General features: G+C 42.9%; 1 protein-coding gene and 1 long non-coding RNA gene across 2 annotated transcripts; both read right to left on the reverse strand.

The window, feature by feature from the left end:
- Positions 1–712: 712 nt before the first annotated feature.
- Positions 713–12,627, reverse strand: LOC306964882 (uncharacterized protein; the record flags this gene model as incomplete). The annotated part of the gene is made up of 7 exons (XM_079559049.1): positions 12,493–12,627; positions 12,083–12,292; positions 9,352–9,480; positions 7,159–7,296; positions 6,754–6,999; positions 3,635–3,760; positions 713–951 (listed from the first exon to the last, which is right to left on the reverse strand). Exons 1-7 carry the CDS (start codon positions 12,620–12,622, stop codon positions 713–715), a joined length of 1,218 nt encoding a protein of 405 aa, XP_079415175.1. The 5' UTR covers positions 12,623–12,627.
- A 1,876-nt stretch (positions 12,628–14,503) lies between these two features.
- LOC306964955 lies at positions 14,504–18,475 on the reverse strand. The gene is made up of 3 exons (XR_013793007.1): positions 18,349–18,475; positions 14,649–14,747; positions 14,504–14,573 (listed from the first exon to the last, which is right to left on the reverse strand). It is a non-coding gene; the product is annotated as an uncharacterized lncRNA (long non-coding RNA).
- Between the last annotated feature and the right edge of the window lie 749 nt (positions 18,476–19,224).

Below are 19,224 nucleotides of genomic sequence, written 5' to 3' on the forward strand. Positions count from 1 at the left end.
AGGCTTTTGATTGGTGGAGCTTCACGTTCCCACACGTGTTTATTCATCGTAATGTAGAAAACATATTATAAACAATGTATTCAAACATAATGCAGGCAGATAGTTGATGTTTTATCCAAATCTAACACTGAGAGGAAGAAAAACGTCAGATGGATCAAAAAAATGTTCCCAACGATCAATTAAACGAACCACCATCATTTTTAATCACATTAGCAGGATTCAGATTGTTTAATAGTGAAATAATATAGAACTTTTGTCTGCAAAGTAAAAGAAACTGGCCGTGTTTGCTGAAAACCTGGTTGCCTTGACCAGCGGGCGCGATGTCGCAATGGTTCTTGGGATACGGAGTTTCTATAGTCAGGAAGTGAATGATGTCACAGCCTTGTACCTTTGCCTTTTCTTCAACATGTCGTCTTCTTTTTGGATTGAAATGAAACTTTTTATGCTCTCGAATTGCTACAGAGCTGATTAGCTTTTGCGGTGACGTTAAACTCTTAATATTTGAATTTTTGGAAAATCGACGGTCGTGTAGACGGGGATTTTTTGCTTCCGGAGCAACAGGACTGCGAGGGGCGGGACTGTGGAGCTCTATAGAATAAGGAGGAGGCGACGCCCACAGGTCCTTTCGGGTCCTTTCGGGTCCTTTCGGGTCCTTACGAGTCCTTTAGGGTCCCTATAAGTCCTTCCCTGGCGAGAACGTGACCTTTAACTTCTAATCCGGGCTCAGATTCTTTAAGTGGTTTAAAATGATCTGATTCATTTTGGTTTTAACCAGCTCTTGGTCCAAAAAGGGCAGTCTCTCCAGGGAGGGGGCGAGGCTGAGGAGGTAGTGCTCCAAGGGGGTGAACTCCCGGGGCGGGGGGGGCGGAGGCTGCCTCAGGTACTCCAGGAGCGCCTCCTCCACCGACGAGGACGGCTCCCGGGGACGGCGCAGCGCTCTCCTCCTCTGAGCTGCAACGACACAAACATGAGGCACAATCAATGATAATAATAATCCGACTGCAGAGAAACTGATCAGTGACGAACCAGCTCAAACCAGGACGAGAGACACACAGAGATACAGACACTGGGGTTTGAGTATCGGCCGAGATCCGATATTACAAGTGGCTGTTGCGAGTGGAAAAGTGAATTATTTTTATTCCCAGTGTCGGATCAATAAAGTCTGATCTTTTCTTGCAAATCAATTATATCAATTAATAAACTGTAAAAACGAGGATCACTGGACTTTTCTAAATGACTATTAACCTCTTAACTCCCGCCTGAACCGAGAGCATTTTCTCCAGTTCAGCTTTGCCCAAATCCTGTAGGCCAGTGTAACGCCTCATTTGAAAGCTCCTCCCGGGTAACTGAGCTCCTCACCCGATCTCGGAGGGTGCGCCCAGCCACCCTGCGAAGGAAACTCATTTCGGCCGCTTGTATTCGCGATCTCGTCCTTTCGGTCATGACCCAAATCTCATGACCATAGGTGAGGGTGGGAACGTAGATCGATCAGTAAATCGAGAGCTTTGCCCTCCGACTCAGCTCCCTCTTCACCACGACAGACCGATACAGCGACCGCATCACTGCTGACGCCGCACCGATCCGTCTGTCCATCTCACGCTCCATCCGTCCCTCACTGAGAACAAGACCCCGAGATACTTGAACTCCTCCACTTGAGGTAAGGACTCACCGACCTGAAGAGGGGAAGGAGAACCATGGCCTCAGATTTGGAGGTGCTGATCCTCATCCCGGCCGCTACACACTCGGCTGCAAACCGCCCCAGAGCAGCTGAATCCTGATTTGTTGAAGCCATCAGAACAACATCATCCGCAAACAGCAGAGATGAGATCCTGAGGCTCCCAAACCGGACACCCTCCGGCCCCTGGCTGCGCCTAGAAATTCTGTCCATAAAAGTAATGAACAGAACCGGTGACAAAGGGCAGCCCTGGCGGAGACCAACACGCACCGGGAACAGGTCTGACTTACTGCCGGCAATGCGAACCAAGCTCCTGCTGCTCATACAGGGAACGGACAGCCCTTAGCAGAGGGCCCCGGACCCCATACTCCCGGAGCACCCCCCACAGGGCACCACGAGGGACGCGGTCGAACGCCTTCTCCAGATCCACAAAACACATGTGGACTGGTTGGGCGAACTCCCACGAACCCTCGAGCACCCGACGGAGGGTATAGAGCTGGTCCAGTGTGCCACGACCAGGACGAAAACCGCATTGTTCCTCCTGGATCCGAGGTTCAACTATCGGCCGGATCCTCCTCTCCAGCACCCTGGAGTAGACCTTACCGGGGAGGCTAAGGAGTGTGATCCCTCTGTTCTTGGAGCACACTCTCCGATCCCCCTTCTTAAAGAGAGGGACCACCACCCCGGTCTGCCAATCCAGGGGCACTGTCCCCGACCGCCATGCGATGTTGCAGAGACGTGTCGGCCAAGACAGTCCTACAACATCCAGAGACTTAAGGTACTCAGGACGAATCTCATCCACCCCCGGAGCCACCGAGGAGCTTTCTCACCACCTCGGTGACTTCAGACCCGGTGATGGGCGAGCCCACCTCCGAGTCCCCAGCCTCTGCTTCCTCATTGGAAGACGTGACGGCGGGATTGAGGAGGTCCTCGAAGTACTCCTTCCACCGCCCGACGACATCCCCAGTTGAGGTCAGCAGCCCCCCACCCGCACTGTAAACAGTGCTGGTGAAGCACTGCTTCCCCCTCCTGAGGCGCCGGATGGTTTGCCAGAATCTCTTCGAGGCCGACCGATAGTCTTCCTCCATGGCCTCCCCGAACTCCTCCCAGACACGAGTTTTGGCCTCCGCGACCGAACGAGCCGAAGCACGCTTGGCCTGCCGGTACCTCTCAGCTGCCTCAGGAGTCCCACAAGCCAACAAGGCCAGGTAGGACTCCTTCTTCAGCTTGACGGCATCCCTTACTTCCGGGCGCCAGGGAAGTAATTTTTTGGTCAAATAGTAAATTTTTTGTCACTTTTTGTCACATGTTCATCAATTATTTTTTTTTACATTTTTTCGTCATTTTTTTTGTACATTTTTGGTCATTTTTTGGTCATTTTTTGGTCTAAGTTTTCTCCCTTTTTTGTCACATTTCCATCATTGTTTTCGTCTCAGTTTTGTTGCTATTTTCTCACCTTTTTTCCAGAAGCTTTTGGACTGGGGTAAAGCCAAACTGGAGAAAATTGCTCGGTTCAGGCGGGAGTTAAGAGATTAAAAAGGGGAACTATATTGTAAGGCGTAGTAACTCTTAGGAGCACTTTGACGTCCGCACAGTAAAGTCGAAGTGCTCCTAAGATATTACTACGCCTTACAATATAGTTCCCCTTTTTATCCACTTAGAAAATCCACATGTTGAATTTTCTGTAACTAGACTTGGATCGTGTAACGAATCACATAACTGTATTTAAACAGGAACAGCTCGGTGGCTTCTAACTTCATCTCAGTTTGGAGCTATACCTTTGCTGGGAGCGGCTAAATGCTAACAACATTAGCATGACTGAGCACACGCACAAAGACTAGGTACTCATCAACTCATCTAAGCTCAGGTAAGAACAGTTCTTCTCATGTGCATTTCCTGTGCTCCTCCACATTCTCAAACACACATCAGATCAGATGAATCAGAACATCCTCCACACACCTGAGGCCGCAGGAGCAGAGGCGGACGGGGCGGCCGACGGAGACGGACCAGGGAATGGAGACTGGGAGCCAGAGGAGGCCACAGGCGACGGAGGGGCCCTCGGCTCCTGAGGCTCAGCCGGCTCTGCTGGAACAGTGTTCACATGTGATCAGACAGAGCAAGTCATGTGATCCAGTCCACTTTATTTATGAAGCACATTTTAACAACAAACACATTTACAAAGTTCACAAAAACAGCCCTGAGCTGGCTCTGTACGGGGACATGGGCTGGGGACCATGTGAAGAGAGGCATGTTTGTGACATGGTACAGTTATGGAATAGGTTTATCAATATGTCTGACACTAGACTGTCCACACACATCTTTAAATGGGACCTGTCTAATAGATACATTTGGAGTGTGCAGATGGAGAACATTTTTGTTGATGCTGATCTCCAGTTTATTTTTAGAAATAAGTTGAGATGTGATGTTGGAGAAATTAAAAAAAAGTCTACTTTGAAAAGTATAAACTTAAATGGTTAAATGATGTCTTGTTTAAGCCAAAGCTGAGAACTTGTATTTTGATTAAAGATCATTTTGGTCCTGAGCCCTATGTGACCCTGAACCGATCCAGAGGTCAGAGGTCAGTCTGTGCTCAGCTGAGGTCCGGGACTCTGCCCCGGCACTGGAGACGGGACGATTTCACTCGGTCCCAGAGGAGGAGGAGTGGACTTGTTGTTAGTGTCAGTTTAATGATATTGAAAATGAATCGCATTTTGTGTTTTATTGTCCTTTGTATCATGAACCGAGAAGGCAGTTATTTTGTAAACTGTCTGATGTTACGTTTGTTTGAAAAGTCCGATGAGGAAAGGCTTAAGTTCTTGTTCAAGTATCAGCCATTTCATTTGTCTAAGTGTTTGTTTAGCGCTTACACGGAAGAGGACACTCTTTGTTTAATGCTCTTCTGATGTCTGCCTGCATTTGTGTCTTATAAGCCCATGCGGGCTGGGCACCTTTAGGTGCATGACACCAAATAAGAAATAAACTAAACTACAAAGTGCTGCTGATCGTAAAAAACAATATCGCTACTTCTCACCACTATTATAGGGCTGGGCAATTCAGTGTATTTTAATAAAATCACCATTTTAATGAGGGTCGATCTCTGTTGTTTGTGTGTTTTAATTGACAGGATTATTGGCCAATCCTGTTGAAGCAGGAAGCGCCCACATGTTTACAGGGAAAGTGTCTTAACATCTGCCAATGGATCATTTCAACAAAATGGGGTTATACAGACTAATTTATGCATCACAAGAAGCATCGTCCCTCTGAACACGAAGAAAGACACAGATGTAAAAGAATCCAGACACTGCTGCGCCTTTAAGATCAGACCCAGGGAAGCACTCGGACAAACAGGAAGCTGATGCACGACAGCAAGAGGAGACAATCTGGTGAATATAACAATAAAATCAGCTACAAACTCGCTCCAACTCGTCTAATGAGTAAAACTGAGACACTGAGGGGCCGTCAGAGGACCCAGGAAAGTCCCTTTGAGGAAATCATTTTGTTTTTATTTTGGATCGCTGTAGCTGAAAGAAGCAGCAGGGAGTGGATCAGCTGGACTTCTGACAGTGAATTGTAGGTTTGTCTTTTTGCCATGTTATTCCTGGGGCTTCTGTAGAAACCAGGATGGAAGTGATTTCTGAGATGCAGGAAGTTGCTCTGAGCTTGAGCTTGTCTGAGTGTTTCCAGTGGTTTCCAGTGGTTTCCAGGGGGTTCCAGGGGGTTCCAGTGGTTTCCAGGGGTTTCCAGGGGGTTCCAGTGGTTTCCAGGGCGAGTTTTTGTTTCACATAGAGGTTTATTTGAAGATGATTAACGACCAATGGGCGCTGGCTGCTCTGCTTTATGACCACGACACTGGAGGCCGCCATTGCTCCGCCATTGCTGTAGAACCTCTGTATCACCGCTAGGCCCCCATTGAAAAACAACAGTTTAAACACCTTAAAAACAACTTTAATGCCTGGTTTCAATGTTTTCAACACTAGACTAGGCTGATCTTCCTCCTGAGATAACGCTGGGTTAGTCACAATATATGAAACCAGGCTGGTTTTCATAAGAAGAATTTTAGAAATCTGGTACTTAATGAGGGTCGGACTGTTAGCATTGGAGCTACGCGAGCTACACGTCACACAAGGGCGGAGTCTACGGTGAAGATCCCGCCCTTATGCCCTTTTTAGGAACATGCTTCGTCAGAGCTGGGGAGGAGGAGCCTGTAAATCCTCCATGAATTCCCCCTCGACAATGGTCATTGTGGTAAACGGGGAGGAGTGAGGAGGAGACATCCATTTAAATATAAAGTCTATGTCAACGATCGGCCTCCGTAACATTTGTAAAGAGGTCCTTGCGCTGCTCAGGAACATGTTTTGCTGTTCCTTTGGAAAGAAACACGTGGCTCTGGAACATGTCCCTAAAGCTGGGCTTAAACTGGGACAGTTGGGTATTTTAAATGTCTTGGTTATTCAAAGATACACAATAAGCTTCGTAAACAGACTGTCCCTCCGTGTAATCTGAAAATGTGAAGATGAATCATATCATATGAAAAGTTCACAGGATTAGAAGCTCCACAGAAGTTAAGTGGAGACGACTTGATCCATTTTCAGTCCTAAGTTTCTTGAGAGCAGCTCATGGCAGCTCGTAGTTTGGTTCCAGTGGTGACGGCTCGTGTTCCCACATAGTTTAAGTTTCTGAAGCTCATAAAAACTGGATTAGAGCGAACGGTCCACATGCAAAGAGAGAGTGGTCCACATCCTTCACGCAGAGGCTCATGGGCGGAGGAATAAGATGGATTCTTATAAATGCACTGTACAGTAGCAGGTCTCACAGAAACATCCACCTTTTTGCAGTGCCTTCAAACGTCGCTGTACAGTTGTTATAATGACCAATAAAGAACCTTAACCTTTGCGTTGTGTTGATGTGGTGAAGGTGAGGGTGAGACGGGAATGTTACTGCGAGGCTTTTCTGCTCGTCTTTTGAAAAAACAAAAAATCAATCAATATGGAGAAAATAATCCACCATGGCCCAGCTCTAAGCATCAGAACATGAATCAACAAAGAGCAAATAAAGAGTGAGTGATGAGGCCGACGTACCCTCTGGCTCCTCGTCGCTCTCCGGGCCCGAGGTGTTGGAGTGCAGGTCCTCGGCCGGGTCCCCGTGCCGCGTCCTGCTGTTGCGCGGCATCAGGAACTGGTCCAGGAACGACAGCACCGCAAAGAACCTCCACTGTGGCCTGGGCTCGGCTTTAGACCCGCTGTCCTTCTTCCTCTTCTCCTCCTCGCGCTTCTTCTTGGTGTAAGTGTCCCTCAGACCCTTCCACTTGGTTTTGCACATCTCCACTGGAGAGAGATTAGGAAGAGTTTACAAACTCACAGGTAAGATTTAAGTTATGTTTATAATCTACAGAACATTCAAACATGGAACAGCAGCTTAACCAGGTGAACCCAGGAGATAAAAAAACTAATGGTGTAATAAATACATGAGTAAAATCATCTTACCTGGGACTCCAAGTTCTTTGCTGATCTCTCTCCAGGCCAGTCTCGCTCGCTTCCTGTCCCGATAGTGGGTTGACCTGGAGTCGTATAACTCGGGCCGATTACAAACCGCGATGATTAACTTGTCCTCCAGGTAAATCCCTGAAATATAAATACCTCTGTTAGATTATACAAAACATATATATGTCCTATTGCAAAGCAACGATTTAAGTATATCAGGTTTTGATTAGATGGACGTTACAAACATTTGATTTTTATTAGATTTACATAATGTGAGTGACAGACGCTTCTTAAAGGAATAGGCCACCGTTTTTACATACTGAGATATGTTCTTACCGAGTTAATATATCCCCGTCTGGTCTTTGTCCGTGCGCTCTGTCACGCAGACGGAGCACATACGCAGCCTCTCCCACATGTCATATAGCTCCAAAAAAGCTCGACCATGAGGTAGGAATGCGCAGCACTTTCCGAAAATATATTTTCTGCTTGTTGTAAAAGGCTCTGTACAAGTCACACAGCTTCTATTGACGGAAGTGAGCGGGGGAAGTCTTTAGGAGTTACTGCGCGGACGCTGTGCTCCTCGTATCATTACGCCTCACAATATAGTTCCCCTTTTTATCTGCTTATAAAATCGACATGCTACATTTCTGTGTAAATATACTTCGCATGAAACACTTCACGTAACTTTATTTAAATAGGGAACACGTGGAAGAGCTTGGTAGCTTCTATCGTGAGCTTTTTTGGAGCTATGTGACATGTGGGAGAGGCTGCGTATGTGCTCCGTTTGCGTGACAGAGCGCACGGACAAAGACCAGACGGGGATATATTAACACGTCTAAGGTTAGGTAAGAACATATCTCAGTATGTAAAAACGGTGGCCTATTCCTTTTAGTCGTTTCAACTCATCTAAAAGACTTCATCAGCAACTCTAAAGACAGAGGGTGAGCTGGTCTCATGTGGTCTTTAATCTGGTTCATTTCATGGGTGAAACAATCATGTTTCAGGTAAAAGTTCAAATTTGAAACGCTATTTGAGCTCAATATTGATGCCATTGATTATTTACCTTTGATTCCATTGATTTAAAAATACCGTAAATTCTCTAATACTGGCCTGTATACCATTAGAGGCCGGGCCTCCGACAGGGGCCGGGCCTCCGACAGGGGCCAGGCCTCCGACAGGGGCCGGGCCTCCGACAGGGGCCGGGCCTCCGACAGGGGCCGGGCCTCCGACAGGGGCCGGGTTCGCGGCTGGCGGAGGCAAATTAAAGCCGGTCTCTAAAACAGGCCGGGGCTTTTATTAGAAACTATAGCAGTAGAAATATTCCCCATGTTAGGAATTTGTCTCATACTGGTGTAAATGAAAACTCACGTGCAGGAAGTAACAAACGGGAACCCGGGCCGAGGGGGACGCTGCGGAGGAGCTGATCCGAGCGTAACTTTGACACAGATTTAGCAACTTTTCAAACCTCCAGTGATTATTTGTGGAAACAGGGCAAACAACAAATGTTGTGTGACCCTCCAGGGTTTTAATAAAGTCACCATCGCGTCTTCAAAGCACGTCCAGCTGCTCCGTGTGCAGGTCAGTCCCACGCCTCAAAATAACTCCTCCGATCAGCGCGAGCGTCTCGTCTTCTCTCGGGTCAGTCTCATGATCGATCACAAACACAAACGCTCCGTCTAAACTCGCCTTTTACACAAGATAACAACAAATAATCCGGTAAAAACGAAACAGAAACCTGCAGTGACACTGATGTCAAAGCTCCACTAACAGCAACGAAACACTTCCTGTTGTCCCGACAAAATAAAAGGCGTCAATGTTCCAGCCGCTGGGAGAGGGTTTGAAATGTTCATTAATAAATGTTAATTGATAAATGAACCTAATATTTTAGGTGCAAATGGACACAAATCTTGTTTTTCTTCCTTTTCCTGGTCGTCCGTTTTGTTCAAATAGAAATAAAGGCCTGTCTCTAATTGTGGCCTGGTTCTAATAAAGGCCTGGTCCTAGATGCCCTTGAGTAAATAAAGGCCCCGGCCTATATTAGAGCATTTACGGTAGGCTATAAATGATAATATGTGTGCATGTTTCTTTTGAACATGACCCGAGCTCAGATGAGACTTCTGGAAAACAGCGGGTCAGAAGCTCAGGCCTTAATCAGAGACATGTGACTCACTCTGACCCTGTGTTTGTGGGACGGACCTGGCAGAAAGAAGGCTTCAGTCTGAGTGGGCTCTTCCTCCTGTGGGACGCTCGGCTCATCTTCAGCCGGTGACGTGTGAGACGTTTCCCGCTTCCTGCTGGGCTCAGGACTGCAGTGGATCTGACCGTCTGTGGGAGAAAATACATTTGTATTATAATTACTGTCAGTGATCTGGACGTGGCCTTTCAGTTTAACCCCTTAACCCCCACAGTAACTCCCAAATCTAAAAGCTTCTTGAATATTTTACTACTTTGATCATTTTTTCTTTGTTTCCCCACAGACAAAACCACGGCTTCGACCAAATCCAACAATAACCCCATCACTCCATCATAAATAAATATATATATATTATACTTATGGGAAAAGGGGAGAAAATAGGGAAAGTATTAGTATTAAATAATTGCCAAAAAGTAAGAAATTGGGGCAAAAATAAGGATAAAACATGTAATAAAAGAAAGGAAAAAAATGGGGTTAACATTCAGATATTTTTAGGGGGGGGAAATCATTTATTTGAGCTGAAACAACCAAGTCACTTCCTTTAATGCTGCCCATTTACTCGATACTATACCGGTATCTTTAACGGTGCCCAGCCCTATTTATTAGAGGTCGGCCGATATATCGGACCGATATTTGGGGATTTAACAACATCGGCTATCGGCTGATTCTAGTGCCGATAAAAGCCGATATCTCTGGGACCAAAAGACAGAGAGACCGTTTGTTTTGCATCAGAAAGAGCGAAGTCTTGGCTTAAATACAAGTCCTCCCACATCCAGGGGAAAGAGAAACATCGTGATGAAAATATGTTCGCTACAGGTTTGTTAAATATACAGTGAATTTCTCAGTCAATATGGACAGACTCAGAACCTGGAGAATTCAATCACCGGTTTTAACCTCTTACCACCCGCCAAAACCAAATCCATTCTCTCCTCTATGCCACATCGTCACTTTTTATTTCCCTTATGTGTTTTTGTCACTTTTTTTATTACTTTTTGCTGCTCTTCTGTCACTTTTTTGCTGGATTGTTGTCTTTTTTCTGCTGGATTTTTGTCACTTTTTTGCTGGATTTTTGTCACTTTTTTCTGCTGGATTTTTGTCACTTTTCTGCTGGATTTTTGTCACTTTTTTGCTGGATTTTTGTCACTTTTTTCTGCTGGATTTTTGTCACTTTTTTGCTGGATTTTTGTCACTTTTTTGTTGAGTTTTTGTCATTTTTGTCGCTTTTTAGCTTTTTGTTGTTGCGTTTACATCCTCTTCTCGTTTTCTGCCTCTGTTTTGAAGAAGCTTTTAGATTTGGAGAATTTGGAGAAAACATGTTCAGGTGGGAGTTAAGAGGTTAACCGGTTGCAGTCACATGACATCCCCACATTCTACAGAGCCTACAGATTAATATTGAGGTGGAGCAACTGAAAATTCCACGGCGGCAACCATGGTGACAAAAACTGTCACAAAGTTCAAAGTTCTCTCTTCAGCTCATATGAACTATGGTCTAATTCTTTCTTCATAAAAGGCGTCCCAAAGTGGAGCCAATATTCAGAAACATGAGCGTTTCAGACATAAAAATAAGATGTCAGGTTTGTGAATCCAGTCACTGTGTTTTTCTCCCATAGAAATGTATACGTTTATTAAGTGTGACGTCACGACTTCCACTGCGAGAAAAAAACTTGTCACTACTTCCGGGGTTAGCGTAGCTGCTGTGCCGTTAGCATTTATCTCCGCTAACCCGAAGCGATGTTGGTAAATGTGACTTTTACAGCAGTAGGTTCATGTTTGGCTCATGGTTCTGTCTGTCTGGTCTGTTCAGTAACTGAGTTGAGTTTCACAAATATTGACTGTAGTTTTAAAGAGTTTTTTGTAGTTTCTCGCACGTCTGCGAACCCGGAAGTCGAGCTCTGACGCCACCACTTATTATTGGCACCTGCTCTCCAAATGAAATAGAATTCTAGAACGTGAACGCCACATATAGCGTTTTTGATCATTGCACAAAATGCCGCGGTTAGCAACAGCATGCTAATGCTAACAGCAGCTAATCGAGGCTGAACAGAAGCTATGATGGAATCACCTAATGCAGGGGTAGGCAAGTTTTCTTAGCAGAGGGACGATTTTCTTTATAGTAAATAGACCGAGGGCCGAAGGCGCTGATTATTATGATTATTAGCCCAAAGTGAAGCACAACACTGGAAAAATGACAATCTTAAATTAGATAAATGACTTAAAATGGCTTGAATTCATCAAATTCTATGTTGAAGTAGTTCGGTGTGAAATAATCCAAGATACAAATGTTTTAGCGCCAATGGAACAAGAATAAACAACTACTACAACTCTCATCTAAGACCAGACCAAATCTACTCAAACCAAAGATTTAACCTCTTAATTCAAGCAGATTTATGTCATTTCTTCCTTAAAACGATTATTCTTTCCCAGTGTTGTACATACTATATGACCTCATTGGGTGTATTGACAGTATTTCTACCCTTTTTTCTCCCATTTAACTCCAATAATGTTAAAAGTACTTTCTGATTTGTGTAATAATGTTTCTCTTGAGGGCCTGACGTTGCCTACCCCTGACCTAAAGTAATAACATGATATCGGCCTCTGCAGGTGTGGCCAAGTATTTTTGTTTTCACAGGAGTCTAGACCAGACATTTAGTTCCAAACATTGGCCTTAGAAAAACCCATATCGGTCTGTATTACTGTGGTAAGTGTAAGAGCGCTGAATCGTGGCCTCCTCACCTTCCACCTCTTGCTCCTCGTCGCTCTCCTGTCCTGAGGTGTTGGAGCGCGTTATTACAAACCGGTCGAGGAACGACAGCACCGCGAAGAACCTCCACTGGGGCCTGTGGTCGGGGTTCTCCGCGCTGTCCTTCTTCCTCTTCTCCTCGTCCTTCTTCTTCTTGGCGTACGTGTCCCTCAGACTTTTCCACTTGTTCTTGCAAACGTCCACTGAAAACACAGTTCTACAATGTGTTCACTTATCTCAGTGGAAATGTCTGAGGCTGACGTGTTTACACTGGTCAGAAGGTGTTTAGAATGTAAAAACTGATGGTGTGATCAATAAATGAGTGCGACTGGTGTTGAAGATCTCCAGGCAGATTACAAGGCCAATATGAACCACAGGTGAATTACAAAGCGAGATATATTACCTGGCGCTCCTGTCTCCTCGCTCACTTCCCTCCAGGCCAGTCGTCCTCTCTTCCTGTCCCGGTAGTAGTAAGATCTGGTGTCGTACAGCTCGGGCCGATTGCAAACCGCGATGATTAACTTCTCCTCCATGTTACGCCCTGAAATGTAAATACATCTGTTAAATAAGTGATTACACAAAAACAGGACATGTATTTTATTGGGAATAATTTAACCTCTCAACTCCCGCCTGAACCGAGAGGATCTTTTTCCTCACGTCATCAGATTCTTTTTCTTCATAATTTTTTTGTTGGGTGTTCAACTCATTTTTGTAACTTTTTTGTCGTTTTTTTGTCCATTTTTTTTAATCACATTTTTGTCTTTTTTTTGTTGTCATTTTTTGTCAAATTTTGGTACTTTTTTTGTCTAATTTTTATCACATTTTTGCCCTTTTTTTAATCACATTTTTTTAATCCATTTTTTGTCACATTTGTCATATTTTGTCAAATTTTTATCACATTTTGTCACATTTTTGTCATTTTTTTATTTTTTGTCACATTTTTGTCTTTTTTTTTTTTAATTTTGTGTCATTTTTTTGTCATATTTTGTCAAATTTTTATCACATTTTTGTAAATTTTTTAGTAATTTTTTGTCACATTTTTGTCATTTTTTCGTCATTTTTAAATACATTTTTTGGTCACATTTTTGCCCTTTTTTAATCACATTTTTTTTAATCCATTTTTTGTCACATTTGTCATTTTTTTGTCATTTTTTTGTCATTTTTTTGTCATTTTTTTGTCTTTTTTTGTGCCATTTTTTAGTAATTTTTTTTGTCATATTTTTGACACATTTTTGTTATTTTTTTGTCACATTTGTCATATTTTGTCACATTTTTATCACATTTTGTCACATTTTTGTCATTTTTTTGGTCATTTTTTGTCACATTTTTGTCACATTTTTGTCATTTTTTTGTCACATTTTTGCCACTTTTATATCAATTTTTCGTCACTTTTTTGTCACATTTCCATCATTGTTTTCGTCTCAGTTTTGTTGCTATTTTCACAACTTTTTTCCAGAAGAAAATGTTCAGTTCAGGTGGGAGTTAAGGGGTTGAAGCCTGTGTGTTGAGATGGACCAGTCATTTCAGTAAAGCATAGAAAAGGTACTGTAGCTGTGATTCCAGGTAAAAACAACACTTTAACAGTGCTAGCCCACAGATAGAGAATTAGCTCATTAGCTTTAGTACTAGCGCATGGGACTTGGGCTACGGGAATGATAGTGGGAGTTGAGATGAGGACATGTTTGCACTACGGTGGTGATTATAAAGTGGTCATAATAAAGCCTTCACACTCACACCTTACATGCCTGGAACAAAAAGATTCGGCATCAGCTACATTTCCACAGTGGAACATACGTGAGCAGGAAGGAACCGCCCACATCAGTGAAGTGTTCTTACGCAGCGGTCAAGCGGAAACTGACGTATTGTGCCCCTCAAGTCTTCCTGTGTTAGTTTTATCCGGTATATTTCCTGCATTATTACAACATTTTAAAAAAACACTCCTCTACTTCCAAACTGAACTCCGTCACTGGCTGCGCGAGAACTGCCGCCTGCAGTGGGTGCTAGAAAATGTTTTCAAATCCAAACCTTTGTGTTATTAGCCTTATATTCAAACAGGATTATGAATCACAAAAAATCTGCTCATAGATCGTGGATGTGGAAATATCAGCGTTTAAAATGCTGCCACGGCGAAGGACTATTGCTTTTCCCCCATTAGCATTTTGTTAGCCGCAGCGCTGATCACGCCGTTCCCTCGCTGCCACACGCTCTGATGATCACAGAAACGCCCTTGTGTCTCTTTTTCCACAGAGATGAAGCTGAGCCTGTGCTGCTTGTAAAGAGAGTCGCTTGTATACCGAGGGGATCGTTCTGGATCCCAGGTCAGACCTTGTGAGTCTCCAAAGGGACTGAGCTGTGACGGACCTGGCAGCGCTGACTCTCCAGAGAACTGCGGCTCCTCCTCCCGCTGGGCGCTCGGTTCCTCTGGATCCTCTTCAATCGGCTGAGTGTACGACGCGTCCTCAGGGCTGCGCTGGACCTGGACGTCTGTCGGAGGAAATGTGTTTTTATTATAAAGATCTAACCTGAAACCTTCCAGACATTAGACTGAGGGTGACTGACCCCACAGTGAGGACTCTTCGCTCTTCACGCACACAGGAGGTAACTGTGGAAGCGGCTCTTCCTCCTGCTTCACGCTCTCTTCCTCCTTAACCTGGACGTCTGTAACGGACACAAACCGCTGATCCAGAGGTCACCATCCTTAACTACGAGTTATTCTAAGGATCAACATTGAGATTTTGTGATTATTCACCGTTTCTGTTGAATAATAAAGTGAACTTTCAGAAGAATTAATTTATGTTACCTGCTGTGCAATGCTTTTAGTTTTGATATAGCCCGGGAGTAGGTAGGGCTGTGCAATTAATCGAAATTCGATAACGATTTCGATTACTACACTAAACGATTAAAAAATTAGCATAATCGAAACAAAAGTTGTTGTTTTTTTTTTAGATTTTTTTTTTCTTGCATTATTTCACGGCGCTGGGATTATTTTCCCTTCGCTTTTCACGTGCCGTGGCTCATGCTTTTGTCTGACATAAAAACAAACAGTGCTGTGTGATGATGTCATCAGGCCGCGCTGCTCAGTTTGCTTGTGCAGGTGTGAGGGCTGGTCAGCAGGGGGCAGGCGTGAAACAGAGACCTCTCCTTAATCGAGGCAAACTTGAAATCATTTGTACTTTTATGACTGTTCAGAAAACAGAAAATATTCAGCATCGTTTTTTTATTAATAAAAAATATATAAATAAAATAAAGACTTTTTTAAAGGAAACAAATAAACAAATAATCGTTTGAATAATCATGATTTCAATTATGACAAAAATAATCGTGATTATTATTTTTTTAATAATCGAGCAGCCCTATGGGTCGGCAAGTTTTCTTAACAGAGGCCAATTTTATTCATTGTAAAAAGACCGAGGGCCGAAGCCGCCAGTTTTAGGCCAAAGTAAAGCACAACACTGGAAAAATTAGCATCTTAAATGAGAGAAATGACTCAAAATTGCTTGAATAAAGGTTCTTTATGTTGGATTTGAGTCTGTTTGGACTAATCTAAGATAAAGATACAAATGCCAATGGAACAAACATAAAACCCACTTTGAAATCAGACAAATTAACTTTTACTTTTAAAAAGATTTGTTTTTCACTTGAAATGATACAATATAATCTGTTAAGAGAATAATGACATGTTCCATTGGTGATAAGATGTTTTATCTGAACTAAGACCAGAGCAAATCTACTCAAACTGTAGATTGAATCTCATAATTCAAGTAGGTTTCTGTCATTTCTTCCTTAAAATTATTATTATTTTTCCAGTGCACTTTCTGCAAATGCCAGAGTTGTACATGACATGACCTAATTGGGTGCATTGACAGTATTTCTCCCATTTAACCTTAAAAATGTTAAAGTACTTTCTGATTTGTGTCATAATGTTTCTCAAAATCACCTTGGGGGCCAGAGGTTCTGTGCTGGAGGGCCGGATTTGGCCCCCGGGCCTGACGTTGCCTACCCCTGATATAGCCCATGTACGACAGCAGCTGAAACTGAACATATATATTTCTGTTAAATCATAAAACTAACGTATGGCGTCTCCTTTTAATGATGAAATCTGTAATAGTTAAATGACATTTGGTTTAGGCTAAATGCTAACGCCGTCTGTGCTGTGTTTACGTGACTGAGGACACGCGTGAAGAGCAGACAGGTACACATGAACTCATCTAAGCTAGAGTAAGAACATATCTCAGTAGGGCTGCACAATATATCACGAAAGATATCGTATCGCGATATTAGCGGATGCGATATCCGTATCGCGAGAAGCCACAATATATCGCAACATCCCCATAGCCTTCATCTGACTGAAATCCACACATGCATTGAAGTCATGTGTAAAAGTTCAGTTTTAGTTTAACATTTACTAGCTTTATTAACCCCTTAACTCCCACCTGAACCGAGCACATTTTCTCCAGTTTGGCTTTACCCCAATACAAAAGCTTCTGGAAAAAAGCTGTGAAAATAGCAAAAATTTGACAAAAAAAATGACCAAAAAAAGACAAAAAAATGACAAAAAAAGTTACAAAAATGAGTTGAATACCCAGTGAGGAAAAAGATCCTCTCGGTTCAGGCGGGAGTTAAGAGGTTAAATTCTACCCTTGTTTTGGTCCTGATTGGGTGTTTTTTAAGTCTTCTTTTGACACGATTTGCTGAAAAAAATGGAACATATCGTGTTTGGTGAAATATCGCAATAATATCGTTATCGCGATATTGCACAGCCACATCACATATCGTAAGTCACTTCAATATCGTGCAGCCCTATATCTCAGTGTGTAAAAACGATGGCCTGCTCCTTTAAACTTCATTGAAAACCCTCCAAAGACCTCACACAAACGGAAGAGCGTTTAAGGTTTTATTTATGAATCATTGCTTGATTAAAACACTTCTGTTTCCTCAGGGCCGGTGTTTGTGTTTTCATGCAGCAAAGGCCACTTTAGTCTGACCACATTGAAGCCATTAAAGGTGTTGAATATAATAGAGTTTGAAATGTAATTACAAAACAAAAGTACTGCAGAGGGACGTGTGTACATGTAAAACACATATTCACATGTTTAAAGGCCAGGAGGGAGACGTAGAACCAAAACGAACATAGAGGAAAAACAAAAAAAGAGAGAAGAGGGAAATACAGAAAATAAAGTCATTCTAATACAGGATGACATATAGATATAGCATTTACTGTGTTAACATGTGGTATTTGCAGGATGCGTTATGGGCTTTGATGTCTTTGATTAACCACAGTCTTCATTGTTCTGAGATACTGATTGAGTTAGTTTATAAAATGAAGTCCATTTGGCTTTGTTTGTGCCCACTTTGTTTTATGAATATGATATTTGACCAGGTGGAGGATAGTCTGAATCAGAAGGGAAAGGTCTGTGGGAATATTTGAATTATCAAAATACAACATGATGTCACTCTCCTGGAGGTGGGTCACATGGTCAGTTTTGTTCTGGATCAGTTGTTGTACGTGTAGCCATAGGTTGTGACTGTATGTGCAGTGATAAAACAGGTGGATGATGGTTTCTTCTTCAGTTTGACAGAAGTCGCATTTATAATCTATGTCGAGTTTGAATCTTTCAAGTGTGTTTTTTTAGCAGGGTATAAGTTATGTAGGATTTTGTATGAGATTTCTTTGACTTTATTATAGATGCACAGCTTCTCACCAACCAGCCACGCCCTGCTCCAGTTTACTTCCCCAAACACTGAGCTCCAGTGCAGCGTTGCTCTCGGTCTCTGCACAGGCTGGATGAGGTTTCTGATGTATTTGTTTGGACATGTTCTTTTAGTGATATCAATTTCTCCTATAAACAATTTGTTCTGAATTTTCTGTGTTTCATTATTAAATTGATATTTTTTTAAGAGATGCATTATTCCTTTTGGTATAGATTTACAAACTTGAACATATTCACGCTGCGGAGTTGGAGATCTGTATATTGTGATGAATTCGTTGTATGAGAATGCTAGTCTCTGCTGATTGATGAGTTGATTAGTCCATATTATTCCATTATCAAACCAGGTTTGGAGAAAGAGCGTTTTATTGCAATGCTTGATATGTTGATTGTTCCAAATGTAGCACCTGGCTGGTGAGAAGCTGTGCTCGTACATCGCTAGGCTAACCGTTAGCAAGGTACAATATTGGATCAAAACATTGGTACTTTTCCCACAGGAAGTGTCTGAAAACGAGCTCAACAAAACTACAAAAGAATAAAAGTCAACAAACCTGGCAAAGGAATTCGTTTCTGATCGTGTTCTTCTTCAACTTTCACCTCAATTTCGTCCATAATCAAACAAATCCAGACTTTAGGTGAACCATCCTCCTCTCCGCCACATGAGCGGAGCTTCTTCTTTACATGGAGTTTAGACCAGCTCAGGAGCATTAGCGCCCCCACTGGAGGGGTGATGGCAGCGCTGCGCCCCACAGCGTCCCCTGCACGTAAAGTGATGCACGTTTTATTTTGGAGGTCAGTGTAAAAGAGTTAACCTCTGACCCCCACCTGACCCGAGCGCAGTTTCTCCAGCCTGACTTTACCCAAATCTAAAAAATAAGGCATAAAAGAAACAAAAACAAGGAGAAAACACAACAAAGAAACATAAATTGTTTTACAAAAAAGCCAGAAAATAGCAACAGAAACATCTCTTCTTTGGTAAAGACTGAGGGTTTTCTACATTAAACAATAAACTGAAAGCAACAAAAAAGGACAGAAAAGTGATGAAAGTGAGTGACAAGAGGCGGGGCCAATACAACTCTATGGGAGAAATACAGTTTTTGTAAGAAAGCTCCAAAACTAAAATTGACAAATGTTTTTCCTCATCAGTATTTGATCCTGATCGGATTCACAAACCTGTGATTTTATTCTTATGTCTGAAAGTCCTTTCTATTGGACATCACGCTCATGTTTTCGCATATTGTCGCCAAATTTTGACGTTTGTCGGAGAAAATAATTGTACATTAGTTCATATGTGACAGAGGAGATTATGAACTTTGTGACAGTTTTTGTTTCATGTGGATTCCTCCAGTAATGACTGAGATATGAGCCAAAAAACAAAGACATAAAAATATGCATTTTGTCAGTTACCACAGTTAGTCACCGTCAGT

The sequence above is a fragment of the Gobius niger genome, assembly GCF_951799975.1.
Source record: "Gobius niger genome assembly, chromosome: 6".
Classification (NCBI taxonomy): domain Eukaryota; kingdom Metazoa; phylum Chordata; class Actinopteri; order Gobiiformes; family Gobiidae; genus Gobius; species Gobius niger.